General features: G+C 35.3%; 2 protein-coding genes across 2 annotated transcripts; both read right to left on the reverse strand.

Moving 5' to 3' along the window:
• Positions 1-2,970: 2,970 nt before the first annotated feature.
• Positions 2,971-3,663, reverse strand: LOC145604016 (uncharacterized). The gene has a single exon (XM_081659971.1). It carries the CDS (start codon positions 3,661-3,663, stop codon positions 2,971-2,973), a length of 693 nt encoding a protein of 230 aa, XP_081516097.1.
• A 9,376-nt stretch (positions 3,664-13,039) lies between these two features.
• On the reverse strand, positions 13,040-18,822 carry LOC145604863 (ethylene-responsive transcription factor WRI1-like). Its single transcript, XM_081660840.1, has 7 exons — positions 18,261-18,822; positions 17,973-18,055; positions 17,604-17,612; positions 17,158-17,246; positions 16,757-16,881; positions 16,343-16,419; positions 13,040-14,033 (listed from the first exon to the last, which is right to left on the reverse strand). Exons 1-7 carry the CDS (start codon positions 18,641-18,643, stop codon positions 13,318-13,320), a joined length of 1,482 nt encoding a protein of 493 aa, XP_081516966.1. The 5' UTR covers positions 18,644-18,822; the 3' UTR covers positions 13,040-13,317.
• Positions 18,823-18,947: the final 125 nt, after the last annotated feature.

Raw genomic sequence — 18,947 nt, forward strand, 5'->3', positions numbered from 1 at the left:
ATATATATATATATATATATATATATATATATATATATATATATATATATATATATATTCTAGGGTTCTCCTCCCCAAAATCACTCATTTCCAGATTAGGGCAACTTTTTACCCAAATCTGAGCAATTGATAGGTAATCTAGGGTTCTTCAACGATTTCTTGCCCAATTGCGCTCTAATTTACGATTCATCATCTAATGCTTCCCCAATTGCGGTATGTTCTTCTTCTCTTTGTTCTAATTCCTCTGTTTTCGTGTATGATTTTGTAGGAAAAATGGTGATTTGCGGATGTGGCTTCCTTGTGCTAAGAGAACATCATGGACTCATGAGAATCCAGGAAGAAGGTTCGAAGCTTGCAAAAAGTACGACCACGACACAGGGGAACGAGGATGCAACACCTTCAAATGGTTGGATGAGGAGCAAACGGACTGGCAGCGTGAAGTGATTAATGTATTACTTGCTGAGAGGCATAGGAGGGCAACTGAACTAACTATTGTGAAGGCTAGAAATGCTTGCCTTGAAGATCACAACAACCTTCAAAGGGGGATGCAAACACGTTCTGGGCTAGAGATGCAGTAGGGAGGGTTTAAGCTAGCTGCCACATGTGTTGTTGTGTCTGTGCTTGTTAGTGTGGTGTTGATGAAAATGTTTGGGTAGTGACAATGCTTAGGGGAAGGTATATTTTGGTAATTAGATTGCTGATTATGTAGGGGCTTAAGATAAGCAATGTGGGTGTTTTGTAAGTGGTTTTAGGGTAGTATATATTGCTAATTATGTAGTGGACAATGGAAGAGGTGGTGGTGTTTGAATGTATGTGAAATGCTAACAGTAATTAGTGGTGATTTTGTACCCCTTATTTATAAAATATAAAAGCAATCTATTTTGGAATCTATTTCAATTTTTGAGTAAAAGTGTGACAAACAAACATAAAAAACAAGGGGCGGCCAACAACATCAATGAAATTGCATCAAGATTCTTCATTTCATACATAAATACTTAAAGACATCTGCTAGCATAAGTAGATCCAACATCAACTGATTGTTCACAAAAAACTAAGTTTTAAGAAGCATCAATGATCACATACATTCTTTGATCACAAACAGATGTTACCATCAAAAGTACACTACATTTGTTCCAAAAAAAACATTTCACAGAATTAATATCCTAATTCTAAAGTGGCCTATCACTAGGCGAAAATATCAATTGGCCACCGGTTCAAAACCCCCCTATGCCACCGGTTTTGAACCGGTGGTTAGTTGGGGGGTGGCAATACTCGGTTGAAAAGGCCACCGGTTCAAAACCGGTGGCAAAATTAAGTATTGCCACCGGTTAACCAGTGGTAATAGTCGTTCCCGCAATATTTTTTTTTTGTATTAACAACTATTGCCACCGGTGGCAATGAACATATATATATATATATATATATATATATATATATATATATATTCACTTGAAATATAACTGAACAATCAACTCAAAAAAAAAAAAAACAACATCTAAATACAAATCGAACAATATCATTCAATTTAATCGAAAAATTACAACATTTAATTAAAAAAAAAATTTACAATATAATCCAACAATTACATCAAATAAATCAGTAAAAAATTACAATATAAATCATAAAAAATTACAACATCAAAATCACAAAAACCCCATACAACATCTAAATCAAAATCTTGATTCTTCACTTTCACATCCAAATCAATATACCTGCATCAATTAAAACAAAAATATAAATTTAATAATACAAATAAGCTGTTGAAAAAAAACAGAACACTAATCTCGGAATTAAAAAAAAAAAAAGAACACTAATCAGTTTTTTAAAACCCAGAAAAAAATCCAAAAAAAAAAAAACGATAAATATCCTAAAAAACACAGAAATCATAATTATTAAAACTAAAAAAAAATTGCGAAAAAAACCCAAAAATCATGCATGTACCTATAAACTGTCGAAAATCAATCACAATTAATCGCAAATCAATCAAACCCGGCAAATCAATTAACCCCAAAACTTTCGAAAATCAATTAAACCCAGAAATTTCGAAAATCAATTAAACCCAGAAATTTCGAAAATCAATTTCAAACAATATTACAACAATCAAATCCATAAAAATCAAGGCATTTACCAAACATAATCAAACACATAAACCCTTACCTTGAATAATTAAACCTAAAAACATGCACAAATCATATCAAGGCGAAAAGTGGTGTTGATGATGTAAATCTGTCGGTGTTGTTGATGTTGGTATTGCTGGTGTGGTGGTGGCGTGGTGGTGATTTCGTGGGTTGATGGTGGCGAAGGAGGAAAACGGAGGAGAGAGGACGAGAGGGAACAGAGAGGGAGAGAGATCGAGAGGGAGAGAGAGAGAGATCGAGAGAAGGAGATAGAGAGAAGGAGGAGAGCAGAAGGGGGAGTAAGAACTAAAGAGAGCAGGATAGAGAGGAGAGGCGTTAGAGGAAAGAGAAGGAGGAGAGGAGAGAGAAGGAGGAGAGGAGAGGCGTTAGAGGAGAGAGAAGTTAGGGTTAGGGTATATAAAGGGAGGGGAAAGAGAATGGTTCAAAACGTGGGTTTTTTTTTTTATTTGATTATTGCCACCGGTTCAAAACCGGTGGCCTTTATTATTTATGCCACCGGTTCGGCTTGAACCGGTGGCAATGTACATATTCCTAATCCCGCCCATTTTTTAAGCCATCGGTTTTCAAAAACCGGTGGCCATTGAGCGGTGTCTTTTTCAATTTTTCTACTAGTGTATTGTGGTGCAGAAAGTCTGATGGACTATTGAGTGGCTTGGGTTGCTTGAGTGAGCTGCTGTGATGCTGTTGGTGTAGCATCATTGTCTGCCATTCCTTCCCCTGCTGCAGGATTCTTCTTGGGCCTCCCTGGCTTCTTCTTTTCTTTGATTATTTCTGGAGATGGACACTTGTTCTTGTAATGACCCAACCCACCACAGTTGGAACATTTGTTTTTCTACTTTGCCCTTTTTACATTCTTTTTCTCTGCATTTTCTCCAGCCTCTTTCTTTCTTTTCTTACTAGATGGCCTGCCTGGAAGTTTTCTAGCAGGAGGTGGCAGAGGTCTAGGGTAAGGAGTAACTTCCCATTGTTGATGGCCAGGCATTGCTTTGAAAGAGGGAGCATATGCCTTAGTGTATGTTTGCACATAATAGGCAGGATGGATGAAGGGGTCAACCTCAAGTCTTCTCAACTGAATACAGGCAAGAGCATGCCAACATGGAATCCCCATAAGTGTCCATCTGTTGCAAGAGCATGACTTGGATTCCAAGTTCACTACAGATGTGTCCTCTGTGTCATCCACCTCAAACTCCATGAGATCAGCTTGATTCACTCTCATGTGAGACACTTGCTGCATTCCTCTCTGCACAAACTTCAAGACTGTTGGCATAATGACACCCTTGAATGCTTTGAGACCTTCCTTTTTTGAAAAAAATCTGCCCATCACATATCTCCTCACCCACTCCATCAATTGAAGGATAGGCTTTTCTCTTGCTTCCCTTAACACATTGTTGAAGCTTTCACAACAATTGTTAAAGAGCATCCCTGACTTTGAGGCTGAACTGAACTTATGCCTAGACCAATGAGCAGCAGGAATCCCTTTCAAATAATTGTATGCATCTGCACTCAACTCTTTGATAGCTTCCATATGTTTGTTAAAATGATGCTGGGGATGGAATTTATGCAACAAAATCAGTTTCATAATTGGCATGTTAAATGAAAAAGCACAAAATAAGAGTAAATGGTAGCCACTACCTATGTGGTGGACCTTGCTGCTTTCCAGAAGTGTTCCTTGTACACAGTCCCAGGAAATTTGTTTTTAAAATTGCTCCAAATATGCCTGCAGCAGTATCTGGTGTCTGCACCTGGCATCACAGCAGCAAATGCATCTAATAATCCCTGTAATGATATCAATAATAACAAGCATTAGGTCCTCATTATTATCAATAATAACACGACAATTGTGAATTAACAATATACCTTTTGCCTGTCACTCATATAAGTGAGTTCATCTGCTTCATGTACCCAAGTAACTGAATCAGCTACTGATGCTATGTCATTCCTAAGCAACTCCAAGAACCATCTCCATGTATCAGCATTTTCAATCTCTACTACTGCCCAAGCTACTGGGAAGATGTTGTTATTGCCATCTTTCCCAACAGCTGTGAGCAATATGCCTGGATAAGGTCCTCTCAGATGAGCACCATCCAGACCTAGAATAGGTCTGCACCCAGCTATGAACCCCTATTTGCAGGCTTGAAGACAGACATATAGTCTCTAAAACACAGGTTGAGGCTTCTCAACTCCATCAACCTTCACAACAGCTGGACTTCCTAGGTTGTACTTCAAAATAGCTGCTGCATAATCCCACACTTTCTCATATTCCAAACTAGCATCTCCAAATATCATTTTGAATGCTCTCTCCCTTGCATACCAAGCTAAATAATACCCTATTTCCACTCTACACTCTCTTCTTGCTCTTTTTATAAATGCTGCAAGCTTCCAAGTTGGATCATCTCTCCAATCATCTAGATACCTCTTTGCTAAGTACTGAGAAGTAATCTTGGAGTTCTTGGTCTGATGTCCACAAATATGCTTCAACCTCAGACTTTTTATTTGCCAAGTGTCCTCACCCTTCAACTTCCTACAATGAATCTTGAACCTGCACTTCCTTTTGCAACCCTTAGTGCATTCCAATATCCTGGCTCTTTTCCAAGGACATGAACATCTATGTGCACAATACACACTCACCCTAACTCTATTGTTGTGCAAGAAGAAGTAGTCATATCCATGTTCTATTGCATGGTACTGCAATGCCCTCCTAAACACCTTGTTACTTGGGAACTTGAGCCCTTTTGTTAACAAAACCTTCCCTTTAAAATCACTAGCAGGATTGAACTCTGGGTATATAGTTTCCTCATCATCAGATCCAACAACACTCACCACCTCATCATCAGAATCAACAATATCTTCTTCATTCCCAATATGCAGGGCATCATCATTATCAGAGTCAACCTCATTTTGCTCTGCAGCCTTAAACAACCCCCCTAAACTCCTAGTATCCCTCTCTTCTATGTCATGATCTACATACTCATTGAACAAATCATCATCATCATCCTTATCTTCATAGTCATCATCACTTAAATCTGCATCATCACCTCCCCCTTCAAACTCACCTCCCTTATCATCTGCTCTATCAGGATCATCATCATCATTCCCAAGAAATGGAATAATTTGCTGCCAATTTTGATCTTCATTGGTTTCTTTGCTCACTTCTGGCCTAATTTCTGGGTTGGCTTCTAAGCTATGTTCTGGTTCATGCTCACTGTTAGTAGGGAGTGGCAGAATAGTAGCAGGAACTGTGTTTGTGGTGTTGGAAGTAGGAGGAGTTACTAAGTCAATAAACTGGGTTGGTGGTTTTTTTGTGGCTGATTTAATGGGGAGCTTTGATAATGCACATTGAGCAGCAGTTAGAGTTGGAGGATGACTTTGAGAAGTGGAATCAGATCTAGGGTTTTCACTTGGGTTCACATGCACCATGTGTGTTTGTGGACCCCCCTTTGAATTTTTAAATGACTCACCAACCTCATTGTTGTCCATCTCACTTTCTTTGCTCTCACTATCTGTATAAAAACCGACACCTGGGCCATAATAATTCCTTTTTACCCCCTCCACTTGGTCAGCATGCACAACATAAAGATGATAAAATTCATCCTTTTCAGGTGCCTCAAGAAACTCAGAAATGTCCTTATCCCCCTCAATTTTAGCTCTACCATTGTGTAATGTACAACCCTTCTTCCTAAACCAAATATCCCCCACCTCTGCAAATCCCAAGTCATTCTTAATCCAATACACAAACTCAAAATAACACACCTCCTCCACATTCACACGCAAAGCAATTCCCCACTTAGATGGGTCTACATTTGGCTTCTTTTCATAAGTTGTCTTGTTATTTTTAGTCACAAAATGCCCACCATAGTACATCCTAATGTTAATTGGATCCATGAATTTAAACCAAGGTTCAAACACATTCACTCTACCATTAAACCTGACAAACAAATTAACCAACACAAAATTGAACAAATTCAACATATCAGGGCTACATTTCAACCAATCAATTCAACAAATTCAGCAATCAAGCTATGTTTGTGGGTTAATCACAACTACACTAGAGTACAAATTCGCCAACAAATACAAGAATTAAGTTAATTTTTCGTGCAATTATTTTGCTTAACCCTAATAATTTCGCCTAATTTTATGCAAATTATGCTTTATCAGTGCGAAGACGAAGAACGTACCTTGGTTTGTGCTTAACAACGTAATTGGGGAACCTTGATTTGCGTCCAAACCTCTCCTTTCGTCCACCTTTAGCCATGGCAAAGAAGAATTTCGTAAGTTTTTGGTTTTAGAAAAAAGCCCCAATTTATTTTGTCTTCCCAGTCAAATTACAGCATATTAAAACTTACCTAAGTTTATTGTTGAAGAATTAATTGCATGAAGAGGAGAGAGAGAGAAAGGCGAACTGATGTGATTGAATTATAGAGCATTCATGGAAGCCAAAGAAGAGAGAGAAGAGAGTGGAGTTGGAGGGAAAAAATGAGGGGAGATAAAAAGGTGGAGTGCAAATAATAAAATTTGGGTGCAAGTGGGGAAAATAAGAGAGTCAACGTCGGGAAATTGGAGTCAACGCCTGAAAAGTGGTCTCGGGTTTCTTTAGACAAAAAAAGTGATCGTCGTGGTTTTTTTTAACAAATAATGCTTTAAAAGGTTTTGTGATATATATATATCACAATGTCTAGCTCTGCAACTTGGTATCACATACCTTATTGAAAGTTAAAATGTTCATAACATATACTATTAGGTAACTCTTAACTTATTACTTATCGTAGTGGGAACATCCTTGTTCAAGCACTGGCTTATTCTTCTTTCAGGTAATCCTCTGCATGATTCTTGAGTAAATCAACTAGTTTGACTGTAGAATCTTCATCATCTTGATAAAGTTTCTCGAGGTCAAAACCATCATGTAGAGAATGCAGAATTATATCATGAACATGTTGATCTTCATATGGTCTCCCTAACATACTCATGCGGTTAAATAGATCAACCATCGTATCCACATGACTCTGTACTGACTAGCCTGACAAGAGTTTTCTTGAAATTATCTCACCATTGAGCCTGTAGGTTTCAAACCTAATACTTCCAGTCCAGGAGTCGTCATTCTTGGGAACCATTTAATGATTTCCATGACGTTTCCATCCATTTCTCCATCAACATGGGAATTCAGAATTCCATAGCAAACATCACGTTAGCACTTGAATAAGAGATAAGGTTCATAGTCCATAGTCCATGAATCTTCTAGCCTTATCCTCTGGGATAGAGGACAACATCACATGCACTACTCTCTTAGAATCTGAAACATTTCTCAAATGCTTCTCAGGAGTCATGCCTGGACTAGATCTACCCTCGATTGGTAAGTCAAAATGAAATTCAAGATTTTTGTTCCTTAGAACACTTCTAAGTTCGCTTTCCCAATCGTTGAAGTTAAGAAAATTAAGCCTTGTTGTCACTGTTGGTGGTAAAGAATTATAGTCATCATTGTTACGGCTATCCATCTATGTCAAAATAAGGCAAAGTTTAATAATTATGTTTAATAAATTAAAGTACCATAAAACGCATTCATTTGGTAACTTTAAAACACTTTATTCAATAATTAAATGATCCCAATTGAATTTTAAGTGATTCCAAGACCCTTTATTCGTGCAATAATTGACCGAACTTTGGCCCTACCATCAACCATTACATTTTCAAGGTGAGTAAACTCTTTACTGATTACAACTCTTGTAATTCTTGGTTGAATAATTAATCATCACATGTTTAATTATTACCCTTAGCTTCAAGGTTCTAAACTAATTTTTAGGTAACCGTGTTGAGTATAACCAATTAAAAGTGTAGAACGTGATCTACCCCCACTTCCCCAAGATATATTATGACACTCTACTGAGGCCGACCCATCATAAACGACCGAAGGTTTTGTCGGGTTTTTAATTGGAAAAGCTGTCTCAATATTACTGGGATTTAGATTTATTATGTTGTGATTTATGTAGTGAACTCTAGCGCATCATCAATCAACATAAATAAAATCTAACATGCATAATCTACTAATGCAATAAAATAAACATGACGTAGTATGGCCCCTTAGTCCTAAGAAAACTAAAAATAGAAAAAATGCTCCCACTTGAATCATCATGGATCTTCATCCACCTTGCTCCTTTGGGCCTTCACTTCATGGGTTCTTTTGTTCTAACACTATTTGAATAACTATTCTATTTACATTAAATAAAAGTTATAAAAATACTTAACGGTACGCAGACCGTATTTAGATTACAAAAAATACATCACGATACGCAGATCGTATTTAAGAATCTATGGGCCACACTACTCTATATATAGCAACATAATATCATATATTATAAAAGTGTCATATAATAAATCACTCAACATGCTTGCCTAAACTATAACATCGAATGATCATAATAAAGACAACGCATTTCCTAAAATATCTTATATTCTAATCATAATTAAATAATATCATATATTATTCATGACGGTTCATAAAATATCATATATTTAATTTAGTCATGAGATAGAATCAAATCATATTTTAATCTAGAAAGATAAATCATATTTAACCTTCCATGATTATCCTAACTAATTTAGGAGTAACTATCCTAATTACCGTCAAAAAAAAAAAACTATCCTAATTACTAGCCAATCAAATAAATTTAAAATCAATTACATCCTAATCTAATTATGGGATAATCACATTATTTAAATCAATTATTATCCTTTTGGAATATGCTCAGAATATCCTAGTCAATCTTATCCAAAATTAACCAATTTAATTTTGGATAATTACCAATTTAACAACATAAATATGGATAATATCAAATATAACAACTTTTGATATTAGATTTTATCCTAAAATAAAAGATTTTATCCAAATAAAACTAATTTTATCTTTTAAAATAAAGATTATATTTTCAAAATATCTTAACTTATCCAAAATAAAACTGATTTTATCCCAAAATAATTCATAATTATCTTGAAATAATTTTTCAAAAAACAGATTTTTTTTTTTGAAAAACCGTGATGCACGGTTGCTGGCCACCGTGGTTGGCTAGCCGGAGCTAGCCACAGTGGCTGGCTGCTTCGCAGCAGCCATTGCCGCAAGGCAGCAGCAACCAGCAGAATAGGCAGCCACGGCAGCAGCGTGCAACGCTTGCACAGCTGCTGCCTCAGCCACCAAGACTGTCGCCCTCCCCTTCCCCTCCCTCTTGGACCGCCACCTGGTCGGCAGCCGCCGTGGCTGCGCCACCCAACCGCGGTTGCCGGCCAAAATAATTTTTTTTGTGTGTTTTTAATTTAATTAAAATAACACTTATCATAATTAAATTAAATCAGTCCATAAAATTAAAATTAAATCACATTCAACTTTAAAATTAGGGTTTATCATAAAATTAATCCCAATTTAATTTTAACTTTAAAAATTAAATCTATGATCATACATAAAACATTTTTATGCATAAATCAATCCAATTAAAATTATGAAACATAAAACAAATCAAATTAAAACAAAATTAAGCACAAAAATCATATTTTAGGGCTTTGAATTTTCGAAATTAGGGTTAGGGGTTCGAAAAATTCGAACATGTTAGGGCTAAAATTCGTTCCTCTTCATGGCTATTTGAGTATAATTAAATCGTATTTAATCTATTCCAAAAGTTTAATCACATTAAATATAATAATTGAACCATAATTAAATTAATTTCTCCCTCTTAATTGATTATAAAATTAACGTGGACATCAAATAATCGTATTATTATGATCTAGCGCGTTCATCCAAGAGGCTAACTGATACCACTGTAGGAGTTTATATATAGGTACTACGCAGCGGAAATAACATGAATCATATTCATAAAGCACCTAAACCAAGGATCGCATGCATAACGCACAAGACACATAATCATACCTTTGAAGCGTGAATTCCACGAAGCTATTCGACAGGCAAATCAAGGAGATAATAGAGCCCCAAGTGTTGCTCCTCTACTTAGTCCACGAGATTCAAACGAGCCGTCCACCAATACTAGATTGGTCGAGTGATTGAGGAAAACCGCAATCACCACCTTTTCGGACAACCGACCACCGCACGAACCACCACCACTACGAGACACCACCGTGCGCCTGGGAGGAGGAGAGAGCCGTGAGAGAGAGGACTTTTAGAGGGGTTGGTTTTCGTGTTTGCTAATTCGGGTTTGATCAAAAGATCAGTAAACTGCTTACTTGCAAACCTAGGCACCTAGTCTATTTATAATCTCATTATAATTAGACTAGGGCTTGAAGCCCAAAACCTTCCTTATTCCTCCATATGGCCGGCCACCTAGAGTGATGAGGCCCATGATGCGCCTCGTCCTCTAATGCTCGATCTAGCCCCTTTGTGTGACCTTATAGGATCCGTCCAATTGGGCTTTGGCCGATTTTACTAGTCCAAAGATCGTAAGTACCTCTAGTTATGGCAAAACGACGACCCAAATGTCCGGACTTAATTATCTCCATAATTTGATTAAATTATATATCTAGTAATTGCACATGACGAAGACATAACTCTTTCAACAACTACGGAAGATTCCAAAAAATAATAAAATAATAAAAACCTTCACGGGTTTTCGGGTGCCCGCCAATTCTACAAACAGGCCCATGTCCCAACCCGAGAGTTGCACAGATTTCTCGGGTCGGGTACCCGACCCGAAAGATTGAGCTTTTTTGAAAAAATACCCGATAACTTTACTTCGGGTCAACGAGTCGGGTCAATCGGGTCGGGTATTTTTGAACACCCCTAATGTTGACCACATGACAACTACCTAAAAAATTACTTTTGATAGGAAGGAAAACGTTAGGATTCTCTAAGGAAAGCATCAATAAAACTTCAGATCAATACAATTAATTTATTTAGGAACTCTTTGGGGTTTGTTTGGTTTGATGTACAACTAGTTTTTCGGCCTGGGTGATGCCACAAGTTACTGCAATAATTTTGTGATTGAAATCCTTATTTATATTTAATTTTAATAAAATAATATATAATGTGGTAATAGCTTTATGGCTAATACTATACTTTTATTTAAAGAACCACAATTGAATTGAAAAATCGAAAGTAGGAGTGAAAAGGTGAAAGAAAGAAAAAAGGAGATAAGGAGGGAAAATTTCGACCATTGAAAGAGTAATCTAATATATATATTTAAAGGGGAGTTTTTTCCCGAGTTTTTAGAGAGCCACGTAGGATCTAATTTTCTCAGCGCGCCATGTAGGATTATAAATCTTAGTAATAGCCAATTAAATAAGAGATAATTAATTTCTTTAAGAATTAAATAATTCAAATGCCACGTAAGCAACATTGGCGAATGAGATTTTTAAGTTTAAATACATTAAATATTATCTTTTAATATTAGGAACTTTATCTAAATATATAAAAAAAAATTTAGCTCATAAATACAAAAAATAAAAAAATAAATAAAATAAATAAGTAAATAAATAAAATCAAACAAACTGTGCATCGCACGGGCTTCATCTAGTTATCCACTATTGTAAAAGTTTTTCATCCCTTCACAACTAAACAATGAAAAATGAAGATTTTCCATGAAAATATGTTACATCAGACCAAACACACCCTTGGTGTTTTATGTAGTTGCACCTTGAATTAGTAGTCGGTTGTTATTTTTAATAAGAGTAGCTAATGTATTGAAGCTATCAAACGCTAGTTTACAATTGCATACTACCTCCGTTTCTTTTTAATTGACACGTATTCCTTTTTAGGAAGTTTCTTTTTAGTTGACCCGTTTCCTTTTTGGGTAAATTTTTACCTTGCATTTACAAGCTAACCCACTTGCTTTTTCATTCTCTATCACTCTCTCTCCTCTCCTTAATATATGTGCCTAAATTAAACGCGTCAACTAAATAGAAACAGAGGAAATATGTTGTAAATTTGATTTTCTCCTATCATAAAAGTATTCTCTGTCACACAAATTCATTAGGTTATTTCTTTCAAAAAAAATCATTAGGTTATATTAGTGATCAGTAAATTTAGGGATATCCCCTAGGCACTGTAAGCCAACTTCTAGGGTACCATTAAGGTCGAAGGAACTAAGAAAACAAATAGAGTCGCATCATAATGGCATACGACATTGTTTCACAAATGTAAGGATAATGCACATCATGTTCTATATAGCTCTACAAGGATTAATATTACGTTGCCAAAACAAATAAATTAAAAAATAAAATAAGGATTACTATTGCGTATGTGCGTTACAATCTTATCCCAACAAGTCACTATTTATTTGGTCCCAAGTTTCGATTCAGTATAGTCCAATTGAAATTGGGCCAAAAATCTTCAAATTTTGTGATTTTTGAAAAGAGAAAGATATTCAATGTACTTTCCCTATCCACTTTCCACCCACACAAAAACAGCTTCCAAAGTTAAATTCAGTTGACCTTGATAATCCATTATCCACTTAATGATCTTGACTTTAGTTTGCTTTCCACAAATAAAAAGAGGTTCAATATATTAGAAAAACGTGCCTCACATTCCCAACTATCTGCTTAATTTTTACTTGTTTTTGTAACTCCCTCCATCTCATAATATACGAGTAATTAGAGGAGTCAAAACCATACCTAACCCGATCTAAAAAATATGCGATTCAAAATTTGACTTGCATGGACACAATAATTTAGCTGACTCAAGTTAAAAATAAACATATTCCGATCCGCCGATCTGAATTGACACCTCTATGAGTAATGTCGATATCCATTTTCAATCAAATTTTGACCACAGTTTTTCATTGCAAGAAAAAAAAATTGTAAGTAGAATTTTATTGTTCAATACGTCTCAATATGTAGTTTAATACTATGTAGTTTCATGTAAAATGGAATAGGCACTGTATTATGAAATGGAGTTAATAATTTTTACTCCCACATACAAAAACAAAACTCAAATTCAAGAAACAAAATTTCGGTTTCCCTACAACAGAAGAGTAAAGAGATGTTTGGAATTCTTCCTATCCATTCATAAGATCTTCAATTCAACAACTAACCTTTTTTTTTATAAAGAAAAAGAAAAACTAAAGCCAAACAAATTAAAACAAACACAAAGCTAAAACAAGACCCTGAAAACGAGAAACTAAACTAAAATTTGAAAAGAGGGGGAAAGGAAAAGAAACAGTTCTTAAAATGCATAAACGCTGATGTATGAGCGTTACAGCTGACATGAGTCTAAGCTAGTTATCGAAGAAGGGGATGATGGAGAGGATGATGAACACGAAAGTGAATTCTCCTCTACCTTTGGCACAATCTCCACCTTCTTGTCTAATTCCTCGGAAGTTTGACAACCTATGATGTCTGTGCCATCGAAGAAGGTGTCATCTAAACTAATCAAATTTCCTTCTCCTTCAAACATCATATCAATATTCTCTTCAAAATTGGTCTGATTGAATAAATCAAGCAGCCCGCCATCTTCATCAAAGGGAATATCCGGAACCAAGAGGGGGTCGTAACCCCCTGTATCCAAGCAAAAGCTCCACGGGTTTTCTCTAGCATCCTCAGCACCCTCCATCCCGATCATAGCTGGGTGGTGATCAATGGAGTTAACTAGCTTAGACTCCTCAAGCTGAGACGGAATACCCATTTGTTGATCTTGTTCCTGGTGTACAACATCAGCCAAATTTCGCTGTTTTACTGGTGCTTCATCTTGTAGCTCTTCTTCTTCCTCTTTCTGTTGTTTTATTTGTTGTTGCTGAAGTTTTGGCACTGCAACTTCTGTTTGTTTGGGACTTGGTTCCTCTGATTCAACCTTTGGCATAAGATTCTTAACACGACCGATGTAATTGCTAATATCAAAATTAGTCACCGCATTTGGGCCTCTATACTCTATTGCAGCCAGATCATATGCTGCAGCGGCTTCTTCCTGTGAACCTAAAGTAAAAATGATACAAATTTGTGTTAATAGAGTATAGTGAAATTCAAACTACACTAAACTAAGAAGAGTGCAAATTTATATATGGTACATAGTTTTCCTTCTGCTAAAATCATTAAGCAAGCTCCATTTCAAAATAGAGATGAGCCAAAGCATTCGCAACAAGCAAGCTTTCATTACATAGAGGAATCAAATAAAAATCTCATGTTTATAAATTACTGTTTAAACAGAGAATTCTATTGCAGTAGATGGCCACAGCTAAAAGGTCATGGACTTAGGCTTTGTTCTTTTCGCCTAAAATTATCTTTCTCAACTTATTGGAACCTTTCGATACTTATTTTAGTTGTAAAGTGAGATTGTATAGCCTGTAATTAAAACTTATTTCCTCTAAAATGGTGGCAGAACTATACATTTAAATACTATCAAGCCCATGTAATCTGTCACGGCATTTAGAAAACTTTAGCCGAGTAGACTAACAAACAACGAAGTGATGGATATGTCGGGCACTCGGACAGTCTATGGTACCTGTATTTGATACAAGAACTTAGGGCCCCAATAAAAGTAAAAAGAAGCAAGAAGAAGCTAAGATACAACTAACTTCTCATTTAATCAAAACGAAACAAGGCTTTTCTAAAGGATAATATCAAACCAGGTAGGGATGTGTAAATCACAAATCATCATAACCAATTTAATAGTTGGCCGGTAAGACAAGATCTAGTCAGAAGGTGAACTCCAAAGATAAGATGTGCATGAAAGCAGACCACATGTGACACATCCAACTAGGTTAATTAAGTTGACCATAACACATTTTTTCCTAGCCCCCCTGAAAAGGGGAAAAAATTATTCTAACTTAAATTTAAATTAAAAATATATATATATATATATATACAAAAAATAAAATAAAAAAATAGAAAAAATTCTGGAAAAAAATATTTATAAAAATAAAATCAGCAAGCATATAGTTCAATATGAATTATGAAGTCCATACCATTGAAGTGGGGACAAAATTAAGAAAAGATTTTTTTTATTTATTAATATTTTTTAAGCATGATATTCCCCAACTACTAACAATACACCTTACCATTTAAGGCAGGAGTTTTGCCAACTCAAATGAAACATGGGTGAGGGGCCAAACAAGCAACAAAAGTCCCTAAAAATAGGTGGAAATATGAGATGATTTTGTCCTACCTTGATGCCCTTCAACTCTCTTGTGTATAATTAAGATTACGAGCAATTTAACTCCCTAATTTACCCAAGTAAGAGACCTTTCTTTCAGTTTAAAATTGTAGTACTTGTTAAAAAGTTAGAAAATTTGAACCAATTCCAGGATCGAGTCTATTTGTCAAGATTCACGGAAAACTAATCAATTGCATAATGCATGGTTTTCAAGTGATTTCGAATGTTGTAATAGTATTGACCGAAACAAAGTCACAAGATATTCTTCAGTGCTTTAATTTGTACATGAAGTTCCCATGTGCACAAGTAGAGTTTTGAGTAAGGGAAGATGGTAGGACAACACTAGCATGCATGGAAGTGGCCCTATATAGTAAACACCCCCCTTATTCCCATAAAAAAGTTCTCTTTTTTCTTCTCTATATAACTTTGCTTCCTTCAATTTTCGGTGCTCATCTTAATCTCTCATAAAACTAATTTCTCAACTACTCTAGAGCATCCCCTATATAAAGAAAGACAGAATTAAGGGCCTACCGAAAATACCAGTAAATCTCAAATTTATTTTCATAAGATTGATTCCATTCTTTAATCCTCTTTTTGTTTTCTTTTCTGATCAAATTTGACTTTAATACATATCTTTATAGGTAAAGGTGGGGGGTGCATAACTGCATATGTAATAGTCAGGTGTGACGGGGTTTAAGCGAAGAGCAGGAATCTTAGTGGATCATAATTTTCACCAAAACCCTACCTAATTAATTAATCATACTAATAATTTTCTTCCTAAAATCAGATCAAGCAACCCATTCCTAAAAGGTATTCACAATATTTGACTCACGTGACGCCATGTGAGTCCGTAAGAGCAATTTTTTAATTAATGGCAGATCTACTGGTACCGTACTCACCCCCTTTCCTTTATATCTTATTGTTTATAGTGGACAGGAATACATACAACATATACTATACATGATGATCACAGAAAGTGACCAAACCAAAAGGGTCAGTCCAAATATTAAGTATCTTTGTCCCTGTGATTATGATAATCACTTTGTCTGACCACGTATCTGCGTGTGTGCTCGTGATCCTAAATCTCATAGAACGAGAGCGAGCATGAGAGAAATAGAGTTCAGGACATTACTGAAAGTGCCTAAGTAGAGGTATTTGTTCCCATAAACGCGCCCGATTCGTGCCTCCCATCGCCCATTATGATGATGCCTACAAAAAAAATTAAAAGATTAAAATTAATTTTAATAAGACATTCAAAGAATCATAGATGTCACATGACCCATAAAATTAAAGAAAAAACAATTAATATTCAAACTTTTGACCATCTTTTTACATAAATTCCACCTTTAGTTATACATTCTCATAATAATACAAAAAATCCCAAAAATTTAAGCCTTTGATGACTTAAAATTATTACACGAACACAACCTCCAAAATCTAAAAAAGATGACAAATTTATTAAAATGGTCAAAAGTTCGGACTACTGTTGTTTATTGTCAACTTGATTCAAAAAACAAAGCACGGCAATAAACCTATTGAAATGTACCTAGCCACGCCACGATATTTCGAAACACCCCTCGAAAATCCACTACTTCTCCGTCTCAATGACGCCAAGTACTCTTCTTTGGACGCATTTTGCATGACCTCAACCTCTTCCGTATAATTTTCTATCTACATAAATCAATACATACCATACCATATTGTAAGTCAAATTCATCATTATTATTATTAAATATTTGTAACAACATTAAAGCACGACATTAACATTAACATTGATAGCACGACCCAGCTGTGTGTTTCGAACATATAACAAGTGGAAAGAAAGTGGTGCAAGTCGCAAAATTAGATTAGCAATAAAACACCGCAGCATTTCATTTTGACAAGACTTTGGGTTATAAAAATGAATATAATTTAACTTATAATTGCTCACAAACTTAGGTAACTCACTGGGAAATTTAATGTCGTCTCTGGTCCCCAATACTTAAGTGCCGCTAGATCGTACGTCCTAGCTGCATCTACTTCACTATCATATGCTCCTGCATTTAAATAATCACCCCAAAACAAAACAAAACAATTTCAAGATTGTGACGACATTAATCCCCCGTCTCTAAAGTTCTTCGTGTTTCAACTTATTATTTTTTGTCATTGTTACCGTTCAAACAGGAATAACTTTTAAAAACAGACAAATGTATACTTGTGTATGTTGCATTTTTTGAGAAAATTCTAATGGGGCAATTTCGTAAATAAATCAACAACGTTTTATTAAACATGCATCCAAAGTCAGCTGACTAGAATTTATTGTTAATTTATTTACGAAATTGCTCATTTTTTTTGCGGACGAGATTAAATTAAAAATTAAAAAAAAATAAAATAACCGAATGAATTGGACTTACCCAAATAGACTTTGAACAGGAAGCGGAAGATGAACGTTGAGTGAGATAGTCAGAATGACAAAGAAAACGCACGCAGTCAGCAAGTTGGCAGAACAAACTCCAAATAACGTTATACGAATACTCCATAAATAAAAATAAAAAAATTAATGAAATAAAATCAATAATAATAGGACAAAATTTAATTCATTAATTAATTAAGAAGTAGGAGTATTACAGTATCATTATCACCAACCATACAGTAATCAAAATATTAATTAACCGAGATTACGGATCTCCATGAGAATACTCACCATTTAATTTTTTTAAAACAAAATTAATTAATTAAAATCTTTTTAATAATCAAATAAAATCAAGATTTTCAGAAATTACCTTGTCTTCCTTTTTTGTTTTGAAGGCTATTCCAAGAACTTTTATCCCATAAATGTGCTTCAAATCTTCCTGTCCATCTATGTCTGCAAATTTCACCCAAATATTATAATTAACCCAATTTCAATTACATGCAAATTAATTAATAGACATAAAATTCAATCAGCATTTGATCAACTCCAATTTCATATATAATTTTCACAAATTAACAAAAAAATTTAAAATTGACAAGTGGAAATTACAAAAAATAAAAAAAAAATAAAAAATTCGTTATTAATGAAATTAAATTACCTTGTAACACCTCTGTAAATGGAGCTACGACGATTGGTAGAAGGATTGGTACATTTGTCAGTTTTAGGATTAACAGGTGCTCGCTTTCTTCTAGTTCGTTTGGGCTTAGGCGGCTTTTCGTCGTCATCAATTTGAATTTGGTCATTTTTATTTTTATGATTATGATTATGATAATCAACTATACAGGAAGACGAAGACGAAGACGACGACGACGAAGACGGAGACGAAGGCGACCCATTAGAGGAGTCAGCAGCAATAGGAGCATTATTGTTAGAGATTGGAGAAGAAACACGACTACGACGACGCGGAAGAGGTAGCGGAAGCGGAAGCGGAAGCGGAGGCGGGGGGTGTGATTGTGAGTGACACCTCTTAGTCGTCTTCATTGGTTCTCCGGTGACAAAGAATGAAAGAAAAAGAGTAATAATATAATATAATGTATGAATGTGATAAATAAGGAAGACAAATTTGGTGAAGGAAAAGGGGAGGTTTGTTTACCAAAACAAGGTAAGGGTGGATGGGAGAGTGAAGTGAGAGAGAGAAGAAAGATTGTGTAAAACAGACTTTGAGACTTGTTCTTTTCTTTCTCCTGATGTTTCTGATGGAAGGGGTTTTTAGGGGGTTTTTTTTAACTATGGTTGAGTTTAGCTTTTTTTTTTTTTTTTTTTTTTTATTGCTGAGTTTTGTAAT

The sequence above is a fragment of the Chenopodium album genome, chromosome 22 (genome assembly GCF_948465745.1).
Source record: "Chenopodium album chromosome 22, dcCheAlbu1.1, whole genome shotgun sequence".
NCBI lineage: Eukaryota > Viridiplantae > Streptophyta > Magnoliopsida > Caryophyllales > Amaranthaceae > Chenopodium > Chenopodium album.